Genomic DNA, 23,277 nt, shown 5'->3' with positions numbered 1-23,277 from the left:
GCTGTGCTGATTTTCATTAGCTGAAGATCTGGCCCTTAGAGTTTATTTTTGTCCTCTGTCTATACCTTACAATTCACTGTATTTTTTAAGTATTTGAGTTAAACCCTGCGACACAAGAAATACTGGATCCAGTTATACCTCCAAGGAGACAGAATGACTCCAGACTTGCTGGAGAAAGGATAGTGAGAGATGCCTCTTGCAACACTTTTTAAAAGGTTTATCCAGGTCTCCAATACTTCTGCCATTGCCCCACTTAGACGTGCCATCTCTAAAGCTGCTTGTGCTGCCAACATGCTAGTCCGTTTCATGCATGCTTCTGTTGCTAGGGCATGCAGCACATTTATGACTCCTCTTGACCCCCGCACTGACCTTTTCCCTTGTCCCTTGGGATAGAAAAGTCTCATTGTGCCTTCCTCCTCCCCACCCACACTGGAGCAGCCATAATTTGGCCCACTGTATCCAAATACACACATTCACTTGTAATATATTATGCTCTGCTATTCTGAAATATGATCCATGCTCATAAATTTTTCTTTAACCTATTGGGAAAAATTATTTTAGAATATTTTAGGTTCCAAAATACAAAATTTAGGTCTTCCCTTGGAACAGTGCAAGGACAGTAGGAATAAAAGCTATCTCATGCCTTCAGAGGTTTGGTCCGTGTCTTATATACATTCAGTAGACTGATCTGTATAGTAGTCATGGCAGAAAGTCATTTGTTATGCTGGTGCCATTAGCATTTTTTTCTGCATTAAGAATATTGCCAAGTTTGCACTTTATTCTTTTCTGCTGACAGTTCGTTTTCATAGTGTGTCTTAATTTACTTCTTTTTCATTATTACAGTTCCAGGTATAAATGTTTTAATTTGTCATTCACCAGGCATATTGTATATGGTCAGGAGGTTACAAAAGAATATTATAAGACATTGCCACAGAAAAGTTAACTGAAAGTCTATTTTGGATGACTTATGGTATACTGCCTTTCCTTTCCAATTTTGCAGGCAATGAAAAAGTAACCAGATACGTCCAGGGCATTTGCTAACTGGCATAGATTTTCTAAATACTGGTCAAATTTTACTCATTTTTAGTGATTCTAGGACAGAAGAGTGAAGTTTGTCTCTAGTGGTTAGAGCAGGAGATCATTATTTAGGGCTTCTGGTTTTTGTTTTGACTCACTATGGGCTAGATGGTCTGCTTTGAACAAGGGGCGGTGAGTAGTTGTGCTACCTCTGGAGCAACCCAGGAAGCAGTGTGTGACTCAGAATCACAATTTGCCTCCAGTCTACTTGTTACTGCAGGTAGGAAGTAAACTGTGCTGGGCCTATACCTGGCACAGCATGGATCACATGGGATGCAGGCACAATTAGGCTTGCTAGCAAGTTGGATAGGATGGAACCAATACTGCCCTCTTCCTCCCACCTATGATAGGAGTTGGGAAGCGGTGGATTTGCAGAGCCTGCTTTCCCTTCTGCTGTGTAGCCTGTGGCATAGGTAGCCTGCACAAGAGAGTAACCAATGATGATCTGTGTGATAATGGACAAATGATCTTTGCCTCGGATACGTTTTTATTTATTTATTTTTTTTGTTTCAAATAGCTGGCATTCCCTTGTGGGAAATTATTATAGAACTTATTGATAAATTATAATATCTCTATGCATGTTTTGAATCAAACTAAAGAATTATATCCCTGCTAAAAGAAATCTGTTGAATGGTTCAGAAACACATATAGAAAGGATATCATTCTCTATTAGATTTTCTATTGTAGGGTTTTAGAGTAATTTCTTCAGAGTCCTATTATATTTCTATATACCCTATTGGTTTAATCCCTATTACAAACCATAGGACTTTCCATAAGGGCAAATTGGTTCATTCTGAAGGCAAAAATGTGCTTATCAGAAGTATTTTTATGAGCCCTCAAGATAAATTGTCTCTGGCAGGGGTGACTAAGTTGTAGAGGCAGGGAAATCATCTCAACGCTCCCTTTAGCTTGGTGGCAGAATTATAAGAAGCTCCAGAGAGTCTCCTCTAGCACAACTGCTTTAAAATGTGTAATAATACTTACCTACCTGATCGGGGTTAGTTGGGCTTAATAAATTAAAGTTGTAAATCACTGAGAAATCCTCAGTTGAACGAAGCTACGGTATAGAATTGATTATAATCAGGCTCAGTACCATTCTCGTAGGTTAGTCTGAAAGAAGGAGTTCTATTGGCTAACTGCGTAAGGAAGAAACTGCATCTCATGGATTAAAGGGAAATCATTAGTGGATGCTTGTGATTAGAGTGGAAACCTAGTGGCCTACAGAGATTTGTTATTGATTCCTACGCCAGCCCCCAAATCTATGCCCAGGCTCTGTCCTTGCTTAAATATTCTGTTGCAGTATTTCCCCAAGAACATTCCTCCTGGTGCATAGATTGTGTCTGGTGAAAGCTTTTTTGTAATAGGTGCATTGTCATAAATTATTCATTTTGTACTTTTTTTTTTTAAGAAACAAAAGTGAGCCAGCACTTTTGGGTGGGCAGAAAAATATTAAATAAGTAAATAATTAACATTACTATACAACTAATGGTTAGGATGGCAATGTGCAGTAATATTGGCATTGTAAGAAAACAGAATCTACTTACTGTATTTTAGTTCTCAACTATACACATCATTCCCTTTGCCTCAGTTTTCAGCGCCCACCCTCCTCTGCGGCTGTGATTATTCCTGTGGCAGTGGAAGTGGTGTGGCTCTGCTGCAAAGGGGAGGGGCTTGTATTGAGAGGGGAACACAAGGGGTGTTTCTTCATTCTTATGGCACAGAGCTTACCTTTGTGGGGTCCTTCTGCATAGCAGCATGCTGGAAGTCAACAGGGGCAGGGCAGAGGCAGGCCATTGGATGTGGTCTGTTGTGACAGCTGGGCCTATAAATTTATCTGAATTGTGTAAAAAGTATGTAACAGTTCATAAAGTATCACAATAACCTACAATAGCAAATGTTGACTGGGAACGGTATGAAAGGGAGACAGAATAACTGAATTACTCTAACCAAAAAGGCCAAGTTAATCTGAGCCAAAAGCAGAAAATGTGAATCCAAAAGTCAATGAGCTAAAATTAGTATGTCAGCTATTAGGCCTAATTGGTGGACAAAATAATGTGGCACGGTGTAGCTTCACCACCCATTATTCCCTTTTGGGGTCCTTTAAGAAAGAGAACTTGTGGGGAAAGTATGAAAGAACAAAAAGAATAGACAGTTGCTACTGGAGTGAGCTTACCCATCCGGGCTGACACCTCCACCATTCCCTGGGACACCAGGCTTTCCTCATCCTGATCCTAACAGGTTTCCTAACCAAAACTGACCAAGAAGAAGGGGACCAAATAACTTTACCACCACTACCAGCTACAGCTAAATCCCAAACACCACCTGAAATAACAGTTATTACCACCTTTAATACCAGCTAAAAAACTGTCAAACGAGGGGGCTTTTCCTTTAAAAATTAAAATTTAACAACAGCAGCAGCAGCAGCATCTCAACTGACTACTTTTTCCCAAAAGAATGGTTATTCCAATCTTTAATACCATCTAAAAGGGGGAGTTGCCTTCCAAAAACTATCTACAGGGAAAGGGAATAAAAATGTTGCTAAAATAAAAACCTTATTTAATACTTTACATTTCAAAGGCTTTAATTGTTTTTCTTTTTTTCTGTATTTTTAATAAAACATTTAAAAGTTTTTTAATAGTGTGTTTTCCATAGTGCTAAGTAGGGGTAAGGTATCTGTATACTAAACCCTGGACTTTGTTTAACACTGTTTAATGTTGAACAGCTACTTGGTTATGTTAACACCTTTAACCCATATCTTCCTTCTAAATTAATACAACAGGTCCAACATCCTTCTCCTCCCAATGTGATGGAACCATTTAAGGGATGCTCAAGGCTACTTCAGTAATGGAGCAGATGTAGCCTCTATGAAATGGCTTCACAGCCAATCTATGAACTTGGGAGGAGGATGCCTTTTCCATTTCCCCCTTGCCTCACCCAGTAACCAGGTAGTCCTGCTGGGTATGGTCTGAAGATGTGTCCTTTAAATCATTTTACTCCTTTTTTAAAAAAATTGCAAGCCACATTGCCTTCTTAAAGGCACTTGGATATCACAGTTATTGGCACAGGATCAAAACCTAGATATAATAGAAAATAAAAATATGAACACCTATCTTGCCCTGTTCCTCCTATCCTGCATCACTCAATTCTTCAAAAGGAGTGCAGAGAACTTCCCTTTTCTCAATCCGTCTCTCCCCCCAGATCTTGCACACTGAACTCCAGGAAATAGCAGCTGAGACTTTGAATCCCAGTGTTAGTTCTGTCATATCTGCACACTTGATTACTTTTTTGCCAAGCCAGCATGCTTACTTCATTTGGTGTTCATCAAATTAATTCAGTTTTAATAATATGATTAAAAGCTAAATTTCACATCAATATAAATTACGATTAAACAGCAAAGAATACGTTATTTAAGCTGTTAGAGACTCATTTATAGTTATAGATTAATTCTGATAACAATGGCATTAAGCCATTTTAGTTAAGAAACGTTAGTTATTAATGTATAGTTGTTTGCATTTTTAATACTTCTGTCATATATCAGATCGGTATTTGTGCATACTGTCAAACTTTATTCTGTTCTTGTCAAAATACTTATTACTGCTGACAGGTATAACATACCCACATTAATCCTTACTTCCCTGATTCAATTTTCTAATTGCATTTTTGGCATCAGATTGCAGCCATTTAGACTTACGTGATTTATTTGTTTTATGGTATAATAATACACTTTTAAAAATTAGATGCACCTAACTTAGAAATCCTGAACAGAAAAAAATATAAAGTACTGAAAATTTCAAGTCCAACAGCACTTAGATAAGACATCTCTTCTTTGAATGTAGATTGATCCAAAACCTTTTATACGTTCTATTTTCATGGCTTTGTAAGAATAGCAAATACAATTTCATTGATGATCAAATTGGAATCTCCAGTTAGGCTATAATGAGGATTTTTTCATGGTTGGGAGACCCTCCCAATCCTTCCAGCAGATCCATAGATCCTTCCCCTCTGTCACCACACCCTTATCCTTACTCCTTTCATCCCTTCAAATCCACTGTCTTTTGCTGCCCACCAAAGATGCCTGGATGCAACTCCTTCAAAAGTTTAACACCCTTGCAGCTGTGACGCTCAGATGAGTCAGTGCTGAGCAGCATAAGGCTGAGTTCACTGTCGCTATCACATTACTAGCCTCTTACTGTGCTGGAATTTTTAAATGCTGATTTCTGTGAGGCAGCTTATTTGTATTACTACTAAACTGCCAAACTGATGGAGCTATGTTTTGTGCATTTAAAAATAGCTGAAATTATTTCAAACAATATGTCCTTCTATCGTCACTGTAAAGCAGATTGTTCCAAGACATCTAAGAGCTAATATTTTTAGTAGGATATTAGATTTTCCTCTTCCCAAACTGAGGATGGTCACCTCTCCTTTTTCGGGGAAATAAATAATTTTTTCAGACTGTTCTGTAATAAACACTCGGAGTGGACAAAGAATCCACCGTTCACTCACCTTTCCTTTTGATTTCCTTTCCCCTTTCTCGCACCCTTCCTCTCTCTATTCCACATGCCCACCCTTTCACCTTCACCATCTGTGAGAGAGGTGTGATGTCAGCAATATCACTCTCACATACTATCACGTGTTATGTTCAGTCTCCTGCACCAGGAAAAGGGCTGAGTCCTGGTGCCCCTTTTAGCTACACCAGGAAGAGTGCTGGGGGAAAGTTGGAGTCCTGGGAACCACATGGGTGTGGAAGGAGCTGTTATCCTGGGATACAATGTGGTATGACTTCAGGGTGCAAACTTTCCAGGGATAAACCACAATGTTCTGACAGCTGCTTTGAAGACTATTCACTCATTTGTTTATATGAAGAGCAGTGCATTTGCAAGCATCATGGACAGAATAAAGTTAGAGTAAGACTTTTTGCACCCTAACTAAAAATAAGAACAAACTTGGAAAATAAAAATGAAATAATCCTAACATGTTCATCTTTTCTTTAAAAAATAGTCTAAAATCAGAAGAAAGATGATTAGTAAGAGAACTGTATGCTTCTTATATTTTCCAGGGTTAATGTTTTATTAACTCTGATTCTCATTGCTGCCTTTTGGTGCAACATAACAGTTGCTCCTTTTTGTGTAAAATATGGCAATTCCAGTAAATAAATCACAGAAGCTAAGTGCTTTGGGCAAACAAACACATGCCTTATCTCTTCCAGAGAAGCTGTGGAAAATGCATGATAAATTGCACATTTCAGAGAACATGTTATGTCACTGTGAAATAACTTTGATTCATGATTATGTATTTATCTTTAAACAACTGACAAACCTCAGGGTATCTAAATTATTATCATTTGCTCTATGCTTCTATAGTTTTTTGCTAGAGAATCTGAATGACTTACAGTAAGATACTGCCTCTGCTTTCTTAGTCTTAACATTCTATTAAAAATGCATCATTTGGAGGGCAAAAATAGAATTCCTACTGTGTTTGATTTTGGATGAACTTCTGGTGAAAATGGTTAACAATAATATCATTTGAACCAATTCGTGTTTTGAAAGAAATTAGTGCAAACTCCAAACAGAAAAGGAGAGTGCTTGTTTTATGGGAGCTTTTATAGTACAATAGCAATACAAAATATATCAATTTTGACTTATGTTTTCTTCATCAAATAAATAAAAGGCATAATGGTAAATTTGTTTCTTGGAATTGTGTGCCTGCATACAATTACTTTTGCAAATAAAGATTTTACTTTCACTGTCTTTCTTAATAAGGGGATTAAGATTGTTGTTATTTTGTTTGTCACAAATAAGAGGGAAGGCCAGGAGAGGTGGCTTACACCAACTATTACTAATAGTTGTTTTGTTTGTTTTAAATGAGGGCCCAATCAGGATTGTGACCCCATTGTGCTGTGCGCAGTACTGATATATATTAAGACAGTCCATGCCCAGAAAAGCTTATTTATTGTTAATTATTTATTTGTTTTTATTTTTGTTTACTGTTTGTATTTCAGTAGCACCTAGAGACTCTAATTGAGATTGTCCTAACACACACTGAGAGACATTCCCTGGCCAAATGAGCTTACAATCTAAATAGACAAAGGTTAAAAGAAACAAGCACAGAGAGGTGAAGACCTTGCCAAGGTCACATAATAGGCTATAGACAGGGCCTACAGAATTCAAGTTTCCTGAATCCTGATCCAGTGGCCGATCCACTACATCAAACTACTTCCTATTAGCGTACAGTCTAACTCCGCACTTGCCTCTTTTACCCTCTTCTCCCCTTCCTATTCCCTTTTGCCCCCTTTCCCTTCAGTGTCCCCTCTCCCTTCATTTTTCTATCCATTTAGCTCATCCATTCATAACTAAACCTACTCCTGCAAAAAAATATTATTGTATGAACATGATTGTAATGGGATATGGTGTCCCTTTAAGCCTAAGGGGGACCAGAAGACTGTGTCCCAGGGATGTTGGTGTGAGCACAGGCTTAGGAACTGGCCGAAACTGGAAGAGAGGATGTGGAGTTAGCAGTGGGATGGGAAGATACCAGGACACTGTTACTTCAAGGGCCCTGGAGCTGGAACTCTGTATTGCAGGGTTCCCCTCTCTGCTGGCCCATTGGGAGGAGCTTTCAGAATGAGAGGAGTATATATAAGAACATAAGAACGGCTATACTGGGTCAGACCAAAGGTCCATCAAGCCCAGTATCCTGTCCGCTGACAGTGGCCAATGGCAGGTGCCCCAAAGGGAATGAACAGACAGGTTATCATCAAGTGATCCATGCCGTCACCCAATCCCAGCTTCTGACAAACAGAGGCTAGGGACAACATACCTGCCCATCCTGGCTAATAGCCATTGATGGACCTATCTTCCATGAAGCTATCTAGCTCCCTTTTGAACCCCATTATAGTATTAGCTTTCACAACACCTTCTGGAAAGGAGCTCCAGAGGTTGATCGTGTGTCAGTCAACCTCTGAAACTTCCCTCTCAGAACCAGTGCATGTTGACAGAGGAAATAAGACAGAACTGGAAGGCTAGGTTTCTGCTAGGCAGAATAAAGGCAACATGGTCAGTGGAAGCATAGTAGAAACTATGTTGGTGTTGTGATGGAACTTGAGTTTGGGACACTGAGGACTATCTTGAATTACTTTTGGGCTACTGACTCAGTTTCAGGGGCGGGCTGATGGTTACCTTGAGAACATCTACATGGATCTTCTAAGAGGGCAGATAGAGGATGCTATTGAAAATGCTTTGGCCACAAGAGGGAGCCAGGTGGACGGTGTCCTCACTACACTGATTCCTGGGGGAATTCTGTGCCACTGTACACACGCAGAATTCATGTCACCTGCAGATTTTTTTCTCTGCAGAAAATAGATTCTAATGGAGAGGTGCTGCAGTTACACCTTTTGCCCACCAGGGGATGCTGTGATGCCAGACGAGAGGGCAGCTGGCTCTGGGCCAGAGCAGCCAGCTGTGGAGAGGGAGGGGCAGTGGCAGCGGCAGCCTTCCTTGGAGCACCCTGGCCGCAGGGCCAAGTGAGGAGGGATATGGCATGGGATATGGGGGAGAAGACAGAGCGAGGCACATGGGGCTCTGGGGTGGGGGTCACATAGACTGGGGTTCAGAATGGCTAGTAGGGGTGGTGACAGACTGGGGTAGGGGCACAGGAGCTAGTGGGGTGACAACATTGAGCCAAGGGCCGAGTGGGGGTGAAGGATCACATGGGGATGGGGTAGCTGAGTGGGGGTGCAGGACCACATGGGGACAGGGTCAAGGGGTGCAGGGTCACATGGGGACAGGGTCAAGGGGTGCAGGGCCACATGGGGACAAAGGGGAGGGGGGATGCAGGGACACAGGGAGGAGGGTGGCTGAGTGGGTGTTCAGGGACTCATGGGGATGGGGGAGGGAGTGCAAGGACACAGTGGGATGGAGGAAGAGAGTGCAGGGACACATGGGGAAGGGGTGGCTCAATGGGGGTGCAGGGACACATGGGGATGGGGAGAGGAGTGCAGGGACAAATGGGGATGGAGGGAGAAGGGGTGACTGAGTAAGGGTGCAGGGACACAGGCAGATGTACCTGACTGAATGGGAGAGAACAGGAGTCAGCCAGGGTCTAACAATCCCTCCCACACAAAAAAGTCTGTTCCATACTTCTTCCACCCACACCCAACAACGCTCTAGGTTCACTCCCAGGCTCCTTCCCAGCAATTACTTCCCTCTCCCTCAGCTCCTCCATTACCCTTGACTCCCACAAGCCTCTGCACTGCTTCCAAGGGGTGCGGAAAATACGTTTCTGTATTGTAGTTTAAATGAATTATTACTCAAAGTTCTGTATTAATATGCCTAATAAGGAATCTATTTGTCAAAAAACATTTCCTGAATCTTTTTTGTTGTCTGTATTGTTACAAACATACTTGCTGACTGGTATTTTGAAATCAGTTGCCAAAATTGGCGTGATTATATATTCCTATTTTGACAAATAAAATATGCAGAATTTTGAAGAATTTTAAAATATTGTGTGCAGAATTTTTAATTTTTTTGGTGCAGAATTCCCCCAGGAGTAAGTGATGTTTGCCACCATTATATTGTTCACTCTACTCATAAGGTATAGCCCTTTCCCCCAGTCTTGTCTATTTAGACTGTAAGCTCTTTGGGGCACAAACTGTCTGCCACTCTATCTGAACAGTGCCTAGCACAAAACGGCCCATTTCTTAGTTGATTAGGCACTACTGTAGTAAATATTGATTATGATAATAACTACTCTTATAGTTTTTATACAATTCTCCTTGATTTGTAATGCAGTTGTAGAAACTTTAAAAGAAAACTCTTCTGATATGAAAATGGTATTTCTTTTTAGTGTATGAATCTAGTGAAGCTAACATTAAAATATCTCCTTTATTTTTCTTGTACGTCTTTGTTATGACAGGAGAGGACTCCAGAGCTCCGGAAATAAGAGGTCAGATTCTTGGCTGGTGTGGACAATTATAGCTCTACTGAAGTCAGTGGAGTTACACCAGTTTACACAAGCTGAGGATCTGGGTCTGTTTTTTATCAGTTGCTCCTGGACCCCTGTTCAAAGGACCAGCAAAAAGCCTAAGCATGACAGAGGTCTCATTTTGAATTTAACTGCTGCAATTGGATGAATTTCATCTACATTCCTTTTGTAGATGCTACAAAAATCATAACTGTTCTTACGTTGTGGGGGAGGGGGTTGGGGGGGAGGCGGATTCATCAGATGTGAGGGATTTTAATACATTTTGATTTGTTATCCACTAGATTATGCCAATCTTAAATTAGACTAGATTACACTAAATACATCTACAAAAATGCCTCTAAAATATTTGCCACCTATGTACTGAAAATAACATTTATCTATTGTTAAATTTACTGCCGTTTGCTCTCAATTCTTATCTCCGCTGAACTGTAATAAATTTTGGTTACTTGGAGGTAGTTAAATAGAAACTAATAATTGATTTTCATGATGGAAGTGAATTTGTTTTCTTCCCTTTATATCCAGTAGTTTGCAGCATATTTAACTTGCCTAAACTATCATTCCTCTTAGTATATTTGAACCAGTTGACATTTATATATACTTTGTATTTTGCATGTAAATGGAAAAGTTTAATGGCTTTGAATCTCAAATCAAAACATTCAGATTTCTCTCTTTCGCCTTGCAACATGACCAGCTCACTCTCTAAATATTTACAGACAAGAAAGAGAAATGAATACTTATGCTGATTTTGACCTAACATTTTCAGAAATATCCTCAGTGCTTGATTAAACATTTAAGCTCTGAAATGGGAAATTAGTGAGCACAAAATATGGAAACATGACTAATTGTAAATACTCCTTTTAGAACCTTATCGCTTTTTGGCTTTGTATGCTGCTCTGTGTTCCTTCAGTTGCTAGAGGCTTTAGGCTTGGTTACTCAAGAAGACTATGGCTGCGACCATTTATTCCGATAGTTAATTTTAAATGAACAGGTTTATGAGACTAATAAAAGGAAAAAGCTTTATAACTACACAAATCCATTGCCATGACAAGTATTGGGCTAGATCCACAAAGGGAGCTGTAGACTCAGTGCTACAATACCTAATGTGTCCTGAACCCAGGTGGCTTTCATAGCCCCAAGTCAGGCACCCAGGTTCCCTATATGATGCATTAGGAGAGCTACAAGCCTAAGAATGGGATTCACTAAAGCCAATATGCTGGGAGGGAAGTTGCCTACTAAACTCGCCAAGAGGAAATGCTGAGAAGGGTGTGACCTAATACCCACCCCTCAAAGGGAGTTAGGTCCTTAACTCTAGGTCAGGGAGAAATGCCTCCCTCCACTTAGGGTTCACAAACATGAACTTGCCTTTAGGCGCCTAAGCCAAGTCAGCCTTTTGGTGTGCGTGCCTTTAAACCCAACAGAATCATTTTTTTCTCTTATCCAGTGCCTATCGTGCAGTGTTTGAGGCATTCACTTGGATCTTGATCCTGCTCCAAATCAGGCAGAATGGGGATTTGAATCCACCTCACTCACATTCCTTCTGAGTGCTCTAACTGCTGGGCTCTTTGGTATTAGGGGCCATCCCCTGCTGCTGCTGGCTGTGTTTTGTGGGAGGTCTGATCCCGTATATAGCCTCTGAGAACACCTACTCGAGCAGGCCCACCGACAAGATAGGCAGGGAACACCTAGTTTGAAGATCCTGTCAGGGGTTAGGCACTGAGAAGCTCAGTGACGTCAGGATTTAGGCAATTTTGCACTTGTCCATTGGCAGAAATTTAGGCACCTTGAGTATTTCACCAACAGAAACCTAAGTGCCTAGGTACTTTAGGCACCTACAGGGTTGAGCAACAACTGAGCAGGGACTTTGAGGATATAAATTTTGAACTTAGGTGCCTAAAGTGCCTCTAGCCCCTTGTGGATCTAATCCATGGTAGTCTCGGTTTTGTATGAAAGAAAGCATATTGAGGTGTCCACTACAAAAACAGCATTTGCCAACAGTTACTACACTTATTATTTAAGTGTTGACACTGAGCTCACTGCTGTGTATCACATGAAATCTGGGGAGTCCCTGCCCCAGAGAGCTCGCACACTAACCAAAGAAAACAAACAAAGGAGACAGACAGGATGCTGTGGAAAATCCAAGAGGGAATGACAAGATTTGTATATGTTTATGGACTGACTTATTTATTTATGACTAAGTTTATATCTGTCCATTTATTATTGTTATTATTATTATTATTTTATTTTATTGAGTCACTTCTTGTGGACATAGTGATAGAAGTGAGTCTTTTGGGGGGATAGAATGAAGGATTGTTGGTTGATGGGCAGGCCAGAAAAGGAGGGCATTCCATGGATGCCATAGAAAAAGACATGGATATAGTTATCAAAGAAATGGCTGGATGGGTCATCAGCATCATTGTGAGTGACACAGACTGGGTGACATGAAGTGAAACTAGATTATAGAGATATGCAGAGTTGGAGTTGTTTCACTCCGTTTTTTGTATTATGAAAATACGGGAAACATTGTGGTACTGTCTCTCAGATTCCACTGTACCAGGTCTGATCAAAAGCTGCTGTTTGCTGTGACTAAATTTCACATCACTAAGTTTGTTGAGAAACAAACTGGTAAATACAATTTTCTGGTGTTTGTGATCATTTTTTCCATTAAATTAGATATGCAGTGTTGTCTATTAAAGCCCATATTTAAGTCAATTAAAGTGGGATGGTACAGTCTGTAAATGTGAGGGACTAGCTGAGAAAAGCAGTGTAGGCCAGCATCACTGGGCCTCAGATTAAAGTAGAAATGGAAAATAGTCTGTATCACACATTACAAAATGATCTTCTTTTTCAGGGCGCTCCTAAACCAATCGCCATTGAGCCTTGTTCAGGAAACAAAGCAGCGGTCCTTACTGTATTTTTATGTCTACCGAGAGGATCATCAGGAGTCCCACCTCCTGGTCAATCAGGTAAGAGTCACATTGGTAATCTTTAAGATTATAATCCTGCAAAGCAGTCTGCCTGGGAAGAATTCCAGTTTAATGGACTCAATGAGGACATAAGGGTCTGCCCAGACAAGTCGCTTTTAGGATCAGGACCAGTAGATAATGGGTACTTTAGTATACTAGCTGATGAATTTTCATTATTAAGGTCGCAGTTTAAATTTAATCCGACGTCTCAAGTGAAATGACCATGTATATTTCATACTAGTGAGCATTTTCCACTCAGCAGCTGAACACATCAGCTTCTTTTCAAGTAGCTTTGAACCAAGAGAAATAAAACAATCCTGACGTGACAGAATCCATTGAGTTTGCTTTGTGTTTCCAGTTAGGCCTGTCAACCTCTTTCAGTTAGAATGCTAGAATTTCCCAGAATGCCAGCCAAGTGAATGTAAGGGGTGTGTGAGTGTGTATATCATTAGTGAGGTGTTCACTTTGGAAATCATCCCAGATCACTTTAAATTGGCATTTCCATTATCAGGGAGCATTTCCCATCGTAATCCACCTCATCTGATTTGTGCCAGTATGTTCTACAAAACTGTGTTGTATCTATTCTTACAAAATGGCCTTGAACAGAAAATAGCTATGTGTGCTCCATTAATCCTTTGAATGCTAAGTGTGACACTCTATATCTCGGGGGACCACCCTGTAACCCCCATATTCCTCATTTATATATAATTGTGATATTGCATATAAAGCATACCATGTGAGGTATCAGAGGAAAGGTTATGATCTGCTGAAAGCCATTGCTCTTATCTAAATATGTATATCAATGCTTATGAAATTATAAGAATTGTGTTGTATGGTTTTCACTAAAAGATGCGGTGGGTTTGGGAAGTGCCCAGTTATGAGTTCTCCAGAGACAACAAGGGAGGTAACCAACGCCCGGGTGGGTGCTGAACAGATATCACCAACCATTGTCCAGCAGAGGAGTTACAATTCAGTTACTCACTCACAGGAGACACACCGGGGTATTGCTTCACCTTGTGACTTAGCAATGCCCACCAGATATGCCTGGACTTGTGTTCTCCACGCACATGGAATAAGGCTACAAAACAGAACACAGAGGCTACATGCTTTGCCTTTTCTCCACCCCACATCTATGCTGCAAGCAACAAGGACACTGAGAAAACTCAAATAGGAGAGAGTGGCCCAGGTTTCAAGGGTGAAACCTGTATACTATGAACTGCAATATGCAGTGGGGTGAGAAAAACTGCTTAATCTAGATGTTGCCCAGGCTAATAGGGTGGAGAGTTTAGACTGCCTGCTTATATTTTATTTTATTTGGTAACCACTCTGACTTTTTGTCTATCACTTTTAATCACTTAAAATCCATCTTTCGCAGTCAATAAACTTGTTTTACTGTTTATCTTTACCAGCAAGTTTGCCTGAAGCGTTTGGTAAATCTGCTCAGGTTTACAAAGGCTGGTGTATATCCACTTTCCACTTGTCTTGAGCAGTGCAAGATGGTATATTCCTGATGTATAAGGCTGGGAGCTGGGGGTATTCAGCTGGTGCCTTTCTCCGTGTGATTCATGAGTGGCTCTGGGAGCATCCATGCAATTTAGCTGGATGTGGGGCTCCACATGCTGTTGTGCTGAGTGATAACAGTGCCTGGAGGGGCTTGCTGCCTCACTAGCAAAGCATTGTGAGAGACAGCCCAGGCTGGAGAGTTAAGGGGGCACAGCGGTCCCACAGTCCCAGGCTATACCCCAGGGATCCCGTCACAATAAGTATAATATATATTTTATTGTATTATATATAAAATGGTCATGACAAAAGAGTTAGCAGAGCAATCTGGCACAGATCAGATCAGGTAGATTATTATGAGAGTTGCTGCCAGATAATGGAAATGCTGTTTCAGAATTCACCGGGATGGTTTCCAAAATGACTACGTCCATAATGAAAAGTAAGCTGTGTAGTATGTGCACAGATACTGCTATGTGCTAGACAGTGTGGTTTATGAATAACTTGTACTCTTAAACAGCCAAAACTATATCCTCTTAACCTTCAAAAATCCATTTGAGATTAAAAAGTATTGAATAATAACGATGGGCAGAATTGGTTGCCCAGTGAAGAAATCAGCAGGACCAATAGTTATTTCTTAGCCTTTTGGGGCTGATCACTATCTGTTATATTAAAGATTCCTTTCTCTCCTTTAGCTGCGGGGTGAGGATTTAGTTTTTCAGATGCCACTGCTTTTTTGTTGGAATATCTTTTCTGGAAGTGTGATGTAAATAGGGATGATACTGTGGGGAATGGTGATCAGGGAGAAGGGTGCATAGAACATATCTAGTTCACATGTTAACAAAATGAAGCAAAGACATAATCATGATGAAAGCTCTTACTTGTTTTCTTCTTAAAACAGAAATCTATGATAAGAAAAAAATAAAGGTAATTTCTGAAACCTGAGATTAAGATGTTTCTCAGTGTTTTTTATTTTTATTTATTTACCCATGATGTTTAGCTATAGTAAAAACAGTATTTGGCAAGTTATTTTTGAACCAACTTTGCTTCACCTTTTGCTATTTTAAAGAATAATCACCACACTGTGCTGTGATTCACTGGTCACCAAAAGAATATAATTTTCAAAATAGGAGTTAAGTACAAAAGTGTAGGTGCGCCATTTTGAACATTTGAGTTTACATGGAGTAAACCATATTTATGTTTTTACAGTTGAAAAATGACATTGTCTCCTGCTTCTGCTTTATTTTATTACTTATTCTATGTTCCACTAGCTTCACAAGTAAATATTTCAACAATATTCCTTTGTTTATTACTAGATTCGTTGTCAGCCTTTTAATGTTTATAAATCTGTGAAATTTTAAAATCCCTTCAGCAGCTTTCATTTCGTTCAGGGTCAAAAGAGAGCAAAACTGCTTGATGTTTGCAACTGTGCCGATTCATCCATTAGATTATATTGCTGTAATCTTTTTTCTTAAGTGTAATGAATTTTGGTACTTGTGGACTGCTATCACTGTATGTAGTCATGCATAAGGTAGGCAGAAGCTATTATGCAAGCTTCTTGGGATACCTGTAGCTCTGCTAATTCATTTCATTCCTGTCCTGCAGCACTACCTGCTGTTTCATTCTTCCTGGGAGCAGACACTGCCAACTGTGCCAAGCTGTTTGAAATTATATGGAGCTTTGTGCTGCTAACATATGTTTGCTATGCAGTCGGCTTCCCTTAAGACCAAAGCTAAGTTAAAACAGTGATGTTCAGGTTGAGGGAAATTGTACATTCAATAATTATACAACGCCAAATAATCTTAGATTATTATGTTACTTGTATATAACCTCCCTAGAGCTCTTTACATGCATTTTAGGATAAAACTGTCATTGCAGCAAATAATTTTTAATAATTATAAAATAAGATAATAATGTTGGTTCTCATTTTATAACAGAAGAATGTGGGGTTTATTACTAATGAGCTTATAGCTGTAAAGTGTTGGAATAGAATACATATTTTTTTCATTCTGGTTTTAAAAATCCCAGTAGTCAGGAGGCCTAATTCTTCTCTCAGATGCCCAGGCAAACTTCTTATTGAAGTCAATGGAGTTGTATCCCTGTCTTTGAGTGCAGAAGGGTACAGGATCTGAACAATTTTGTTGGGCACATATTGAAAGTAACTGTGATGGGGTGTTCACCACCCCTTCCCCCCAAATAGAGTAATATGGGTCACAACGGACCGATTAACCTTACCTGCTGCACCTGGAGGGAAGCCAGTGATTGTTAAGCACTAATTGAAGATGAAGCCCAGCTGTGAGAGGAGCTGGGCCAGGTGTATAAAGTCAGAAAGTGAGAGCAGAAAGGGGCTGCAGGGAGGAGGTCTACAGTCACTTCCTAGTTGGAAAGAGAGTTGGACAGGGTCAAGGAGGATATCCAGAGAGAGAGAGAGAGAGAGAGAGAGAGAGAGAGAGAGAGTGTGTTTAAGTGCTGGGGTCCTGTCCTGACTAGGTTTTCTCACAAGAGGCCTAAAAGACCACAGTGTGAGTAGCTGAGGGAAAGGGGTTCCAGATGGGCAAGAACTAATTCTCAGATCTAGCCACAAGGAGGTGCACGCGGGGGTCAGTGGAACCTCTTCACATAAGCACTAATTAAAAAATAAGATTAGCCTGGATTTGAGGAGAAATGAGAACTAAATCCCTGGTGAGGGATATCAGTAAGCTGCAGATCAAGGAAAATTTACTGTGATAGAAATTAATTTTTAGTAGCAGATTTGCTGAACAGATCACACACCTTCTCTGGCTCCTTAGCTGTGTCTCCTGAGTTGCTTTGTAGCATAGCATCAATATTAAAATTCAATGTTCAGACAAAATAGCTGTTCCCTGTACAATGCATACATACAGCATGATAAGAAAAATAGCTTGTTCTAAGACACATTTTACTGTACAGTGGAGGCCAGAGATCATTCACTACTGTTATAATCTCTGACCTTTGACTTTAAGTACCCTAAATGCTTAATTGTACCAAGGGAGAACTGTTAGTGAGGGCAGCTATATGCAAGGTTCTAACAAGGACTAAATTGTACATCAGAAATGGTATGGGCAGTAAACTAAACAAATCAGGCAATAAGAATGTGAGAGATAAGAGGATAACACATGAACTGTTTATAAAAAAAGATGCCAAAGGTATGAGCAAGTGAAACACTACAGTAATGGTCTCTATGGGGGTGTAATTTCTAAAGTTCACTAATATATTGTGCATTAATCGGTCCATGTAGACCCTGCTGGTGTGCACTAAAGGTTCCCTCATGAGCTTTAACATAGTACTGTATCAAACAGCACTATTAAAACACACCAATAGGGTCTATACGTATCAACTAATCTGTAACATACTAGTTTGCTGTACAGTTCTCACTCCTGTAGAGTGCATTACCCCACCATGCAGATTAGCCCTAAGAAATTACTAATTCAAGGCTTGAATGCATCGTTCTGGTGATATGCTGAACAACATTGAGAGAATAATCTAGCAATGAAATAAATTCTCTAGAATGAAGAACAGAGCCCATGTTGTGATAAACAGTAAAACCAACAAGAACTCACGCTTTGGGGTATAACATTACTGGACAAAGTTTATGAAACTGTGACAAATGTTGGCAAGTTCCTTGGAGCTGACCAATAAATAACATAGTCAAAGAAAAATGAAAAGAGAAAGCGAATAATGCAGTATGATATTTCTTTAAAAATAAAGATTTCAGAGCGAGAAAGAAAGATGCAAATGATGTAAAAACAAGTTCCTTTTCCAGCAACAAACACCCACTATTATAGCTGAGGCTGGCAGTAGTGCCTCTTAAGCTTGCCTGACACTTCTCATTATAAGAACCTGATTTCACTTGCTTATAACATTGCCAAACTTTGACCGTTTGGGCTGAAGTTTTATATGCTGTGTGTTTGCCTTAGACTTGTTGTTTTTTGTTGTTGTTGTTGTTTTGTTTTTTTTTAAATTTTCACCCAAAATCATCCCACTAGCCTCACAGAGCAACTAAATATGCTCCACCCCCACAGTCATGGTAGCAACACTGGGCATTTTCTTTGATGGCCACTCTCAGTCCTCCAGGCCAGAGAGGAGTGAGCACTGGAACTGAGAGCAAGGAATCTGACTATCCTGTGTTGTTAATGACCTCCCCGCCCCCACTGGGCTCACATAGCATGGAGGAGGAAGCTGTCTGATTCAAATGCAGAGGGAACAAAAGCCAGGCCATGGGGGATGAAAAACAGTAGATTGTAGCAAGGAGTCTAGTGAGACTAGGACTCGGGGTTGGGGAGAAAACCTAGGACTGTGTGAGCAAGGAGGTTGCAAAAGGGAGTCAGAAGCTGACTGGGCGGGAAGGGGGGAAGCTAGGAACCAGCAGAATGGGAGGCTGGGAATGGTTGGACAAAGAGCCTAGGACTTGGAGTCCAGGTGGGGGAGAGGAGGCTTTGGATTCTTTGGGCCAGGGGACTGGAAGTGGGGAGGCTAGGGAAATAGGAGTGGGGGACTGGGAACCAATTGGCTGGAGTTGACAGGGGAGACACAGAAATCAGATAAGGTAGGTGTGGAGAGACGCAGGCAACTTTAATTCTGACATTTCCAAAGTTTTGAATGCTTGACTTTGCAACTTTAATGATGTTCTTTTAATGTAGTTTGTGTGTAATATATACATATGTTAGATATAAGGGTAATAAGTCAAAGGATAAGCATCCCATAGCTACATATAAGAACACTTATTTGCAGGTGTGAATCAACAATAAAATAAAACATGCTTATTAATGAAAAAACTTGTAATAAAATAGTTTTAACAGTGGGAGTTCTGGAACCCATCCAAGTTTTGGAAGCTACTTAGGGAATTCCTGGTGCAATGCCTATAATTATGAATGACAGATATAAAGTTAAGTAGACTTCTTCAGTGTTGCTACCTGAAAGCTACTCTCTGATATCTTAGAATCAAAAATAGAACTTCACAACATTCTGCACACATTGGATATAGTATTCAATCCCATTTAATCTACAAGCTACAGTAGAATCATAGTACAATAATTTATTGATTCTATCTGCCTCTTCCCTTTACCATCATAATAAAAAATTATTCATTAAGTGTTCTACAAGACAGTTAGCTCTGGATAGGGGTCTCTTAACAAGAATGTTTGCTTGATTTCTTGATTAAAATGCAAAGAAATGGTGATCCCTATCATAAGAGACACATGAATGTAAAAACTATGTTAATTGTGAGGAGTTGTAGCATATTACATTTCAAGACATAATACAAAAATAATTCTGATGCTTGGAAACAAAAACTCATTAAGATTTTGTAATTGTTTGAAAAAATGTTTAGGCCCAGTCAAACATTCATACTTGTACATGTAACTCATTGTGCAATTCAGTGGGGCTGTTAATGCACCTCTGAGGCACCAGTAGATCCTCAGCACTTTTAGTTGCCACAAAAATGTTTTTGGCTGAAAACTTAATATCCTAAAAACTTAATATTTACTAATAAAATAATAAATGTAAATGTATGATGATCATAGTATCGGATAAAGAAGATCTTCCAATGAAAAATGTTAGTAAATGATGTTGATAGGAATAAGCTATTACCAAACAAATGCAGAGGATGGTGGCTGCAATGCATGTTGATATCTTTGTGCTGAATCTGTGATGGCCTTTTCTCTAGTTGGAAGGTGTTTATAATGGCAGTGCAGACCCTGAGAGAAGTGAAAATACACAACAAATTAATGCAAAAGCAGTATAATGCAACAAAAGTGAAATTATTACAATAATATATATAAAATAACAATTCATTAAGGGCTTGAGCCACAGTGCCAATGCACAGTGTTTCACATATGAGCAAGGTAAACAGATGAGAACCACAAGAAGAACAGCAGAATTGAATCTGCATTAATGAGCGCTGCTTTGTTGCCGCTGCGTTACTCCAGCCTCTTTTTTTACTTTGCTCCTTGGAGTGTAAGGGAAAAGGTGTGCAAAGAGTTTAAGGCGTATTTCTATTCGGTGCAGAAGACTATGCATAGTCCTTGATTTTATTTGTGGCTATGTGTAGCCTCTGTTCACACTTGCACTGGAACGCAACAGCCTTGTATCAAATAGTAAATCTCTAATGCAATTTTGTTTTACAAGTAGATATTTTAGTAGCTTTCCTAATACATGTTGATTGTACAAATGATTTTTTGGCTGATATATGTATTTAAGTGTACTATATGATATGCATTAAGCATTTATTTAGTGTCACACATGTCCACAGTACTTTAAAAAACACAGGATAAGACTTTGTACCTCAAGACAAAACTGAAGACGGTAGTTAAGAGTAGTAAAGGAAGCATAATTGGTGACTATTAGTATAGGAAAGATATATTCAAGAAGCTAGTTATAAAGAAGGATTTGAAGGACAGGAAGGGAATAAAATGGGAGATGCTTCTAAGCATAGAGGTAAACATGAAAGCAAAGCATAGAGAGCATAAAGGAAACAATAAATAAAGAGAATTGAGAGGAGCAAGAGGAAATAAGAGTGGAGGTGTAGGTGGGAAGAAGATTATATAGTGCAGTGAAGGGCAGAACAAGAAGCCTTGAATAAGATGCTTTAGAGCAGGGGTCAGCAACCTTTGGCACCCGGTCAGTCAGGGTAAAGCCGCTGGCGGGCCGGGCCAGTTTGTTTATCTGAAGCGTCCGCAGGCACGGTCAGTCAGGGTAAAGCCGCTGGCGGGCCGGGCCAGTTTGTTTATCTGAAGCGTCCGCAGGCACGGAGCCCCACAGCTCCCACTGACTGCGGTTCGCCATTCCTGGCCAATGGGAGCTGCGGGAAGCGGCACAGGCTGAGGGACATGCTAGCCATTGCTTCCCACAGCTCCCATTGGCTGGGAACGGCAAACTGCAGACGCTCCAGATAAACAAACTGTCCCGGCCTGCCAGAGGCTTTACCCTGGTGGGCCAGGTGCCAAAGGTTACTGACCCCTGACTCAGTCTGTTCATATCCCCACTCTGCCTGAGCTGGAGCAGGGATTTTAATCTGACTCTGTCAGATCCCAGGGGAGTGGCCTTACCCCTGGGCTATAGAGTCATTTTCACTCTTTTGCTGGCCCAATGAATATTTAAGTATTTATACAAAATGAAACAGCTTCAAGCGGAGAGGCTGAGAGAGACCCACCACAGAGTACCTGATAGCCTACTAGTAAGGGCATTTACCTGAGAAGTGGGAGACCTGAGTTTAAGTTCCTCCCCTGAATCAGAAAGAGTGGGGAGATTAACCCTGGTCTCCCACATCCTGGGTGCATGTTCTAACTAGTAGGCTTCTGGGTATCCTAGAGGACATCACTGGCAGTAATTTAGGTGCCTAAAAGTTCAGGAGGGGGTTTTGAGGATCTAGATTTTGGACTTAGGTGTTCATGGACCTAAAAACCTTTGTGGATCTAGGTGGTTGACCCTGCAACATCATTTCACATCTTACCTTCCAAAGGCACATTGTTTTATGCATTTGACCAGGAGTTCTTGTCACAAATCTGTCCATGGTAGGGCGCCCCCATTAGACTATGTGGGGAGTACACACACATGATCCAGTTGCTCCATCCCCACCCCTGTGGGTACTACAGGACATCTTTCCAGCAGGCTGGCACTCACCTTTTGTACAGGGCCTCTCAGCTGTCTCATCCCCTCTCTGTGTTCCCAGTGATGCCACCAAACAATCCATAATCAACAAGAGGGATTAAGCAACAGAAAGGTAAAGGAAAAACCTGTAAGCAACTCCCTCCAGGATATGGCTTCTCTTACTTCAGAGGGACTCTGGGAGTATCAATGTCCATTTCAGAGTTAACTGGACCCCAGTGCAAGCCTCAATTTTTCCCCCTTTAACTCCGGGGTTCTTCACCCTCCTTCTGTGAGTGCAGGGGCTCTGTAGGCTGTCGGTCCTTTCTCCAAAGCAGGAGATGCTGAACATTATATTCTTTTCCCTGGCATGCCCCCAACTGAGTGGAGTTCCCTCTTTTTAACTCCTCCTGCAGTCTTGGCATAATTTGCAGGTACAGCAGGGCAGAGATACTCTAGCCCAAAGCAGCTCTGTAACCTCTTCCATGCTAGTGCAGGGTTTATTTATCCTGTCACAACTCTCTGTATTAGATGCTTATTTTGAATGTCTCTGTGAATAACATACAGTGTCTTCAGGGATACTTACCCTTACTGTTATAGATTGTGTGCATCTTGAACCTACTCCATCTCTCTCATCTATGGTATGTTTAGGGCACACATCACCATGCTCTGAAGGATATTGTATCTCAGTTACCACAGTACCAGTGGAGTGTTCAAAAAAGTTCAAACAAATTTCCGAAAATGTATGAGAGAAAATCAGAATTACCTTGATAGGAATTTAGGGTTAGACATGAACATTAAAATCATTATTAGAATTGATTAAGAAGTGACTTCAGGTTACAGATATTCAGAAATCATTATGTCTCTGACAACTCGTTTGTAATGTAAAGAAGTCAAGTCTGGAGCTGTCCTTTTCAGTTCTCTGTAGCTACTTTGCAAATCAGCTCTCTGTGTAATGGTGTGTGGACATTTTGTGCTCATCTATTCTGGAGATCATCTTACTAAAAGGGTTGCTTTCTCATACCAAGTAAGACCTATTTTTAGGTGTAACTCTATTCCTTCACTGCTTAGTTCCCTTCCTCCTTTCTGTATCAAATGAAGGAACAGACTTTGTTTATAGTATTAATACTTTGAGGAGACACACATTTGTAAGTGGCAG

The 23,277-nt window shown here is 40.5% G+C and overlaps 1 protein-coding gene across 1 annotated transcript in view; it reads left to right on the top strand.

The window, feature by feature from the left end:
- ATRNL1 (attractin like 1) overlaps positions 1-23,277 on the top strand; it is a 990,764-nt gene that overhangs the window by 886,512 nt on the left and 80,975 nt on the right. Inside the window, exon 29 of the mRNA XM_074959279.1 lies at positions 12,905-13,019. Within this exon, the coding sequence (XP_074815380.1) occupies positions 12,905-13,019 (115 nt within the window). The remainder of the gene's footprint in view (positions 1-12,904; positions 13,020-23,277) is intronic.

Source organism: Natator depressus, chromosome 7, assembly GCF_965152275.1.
Source record: "Natator depressus isolate rNatDep1 chromosome 7, rNatDep2.hap1, whole genome shotgun sequence".
Classification (NCBI taxonomy): Eukaryota; Metazoa; Chordata; order Testudines; family Cheloniidae; genus Natator; species Natator depressus.
The sequence above is the reverse complement of the archived record's forward strand: the minus strand, read 5'-3'. Positions and strand labels throughout refer to the sequence as shown.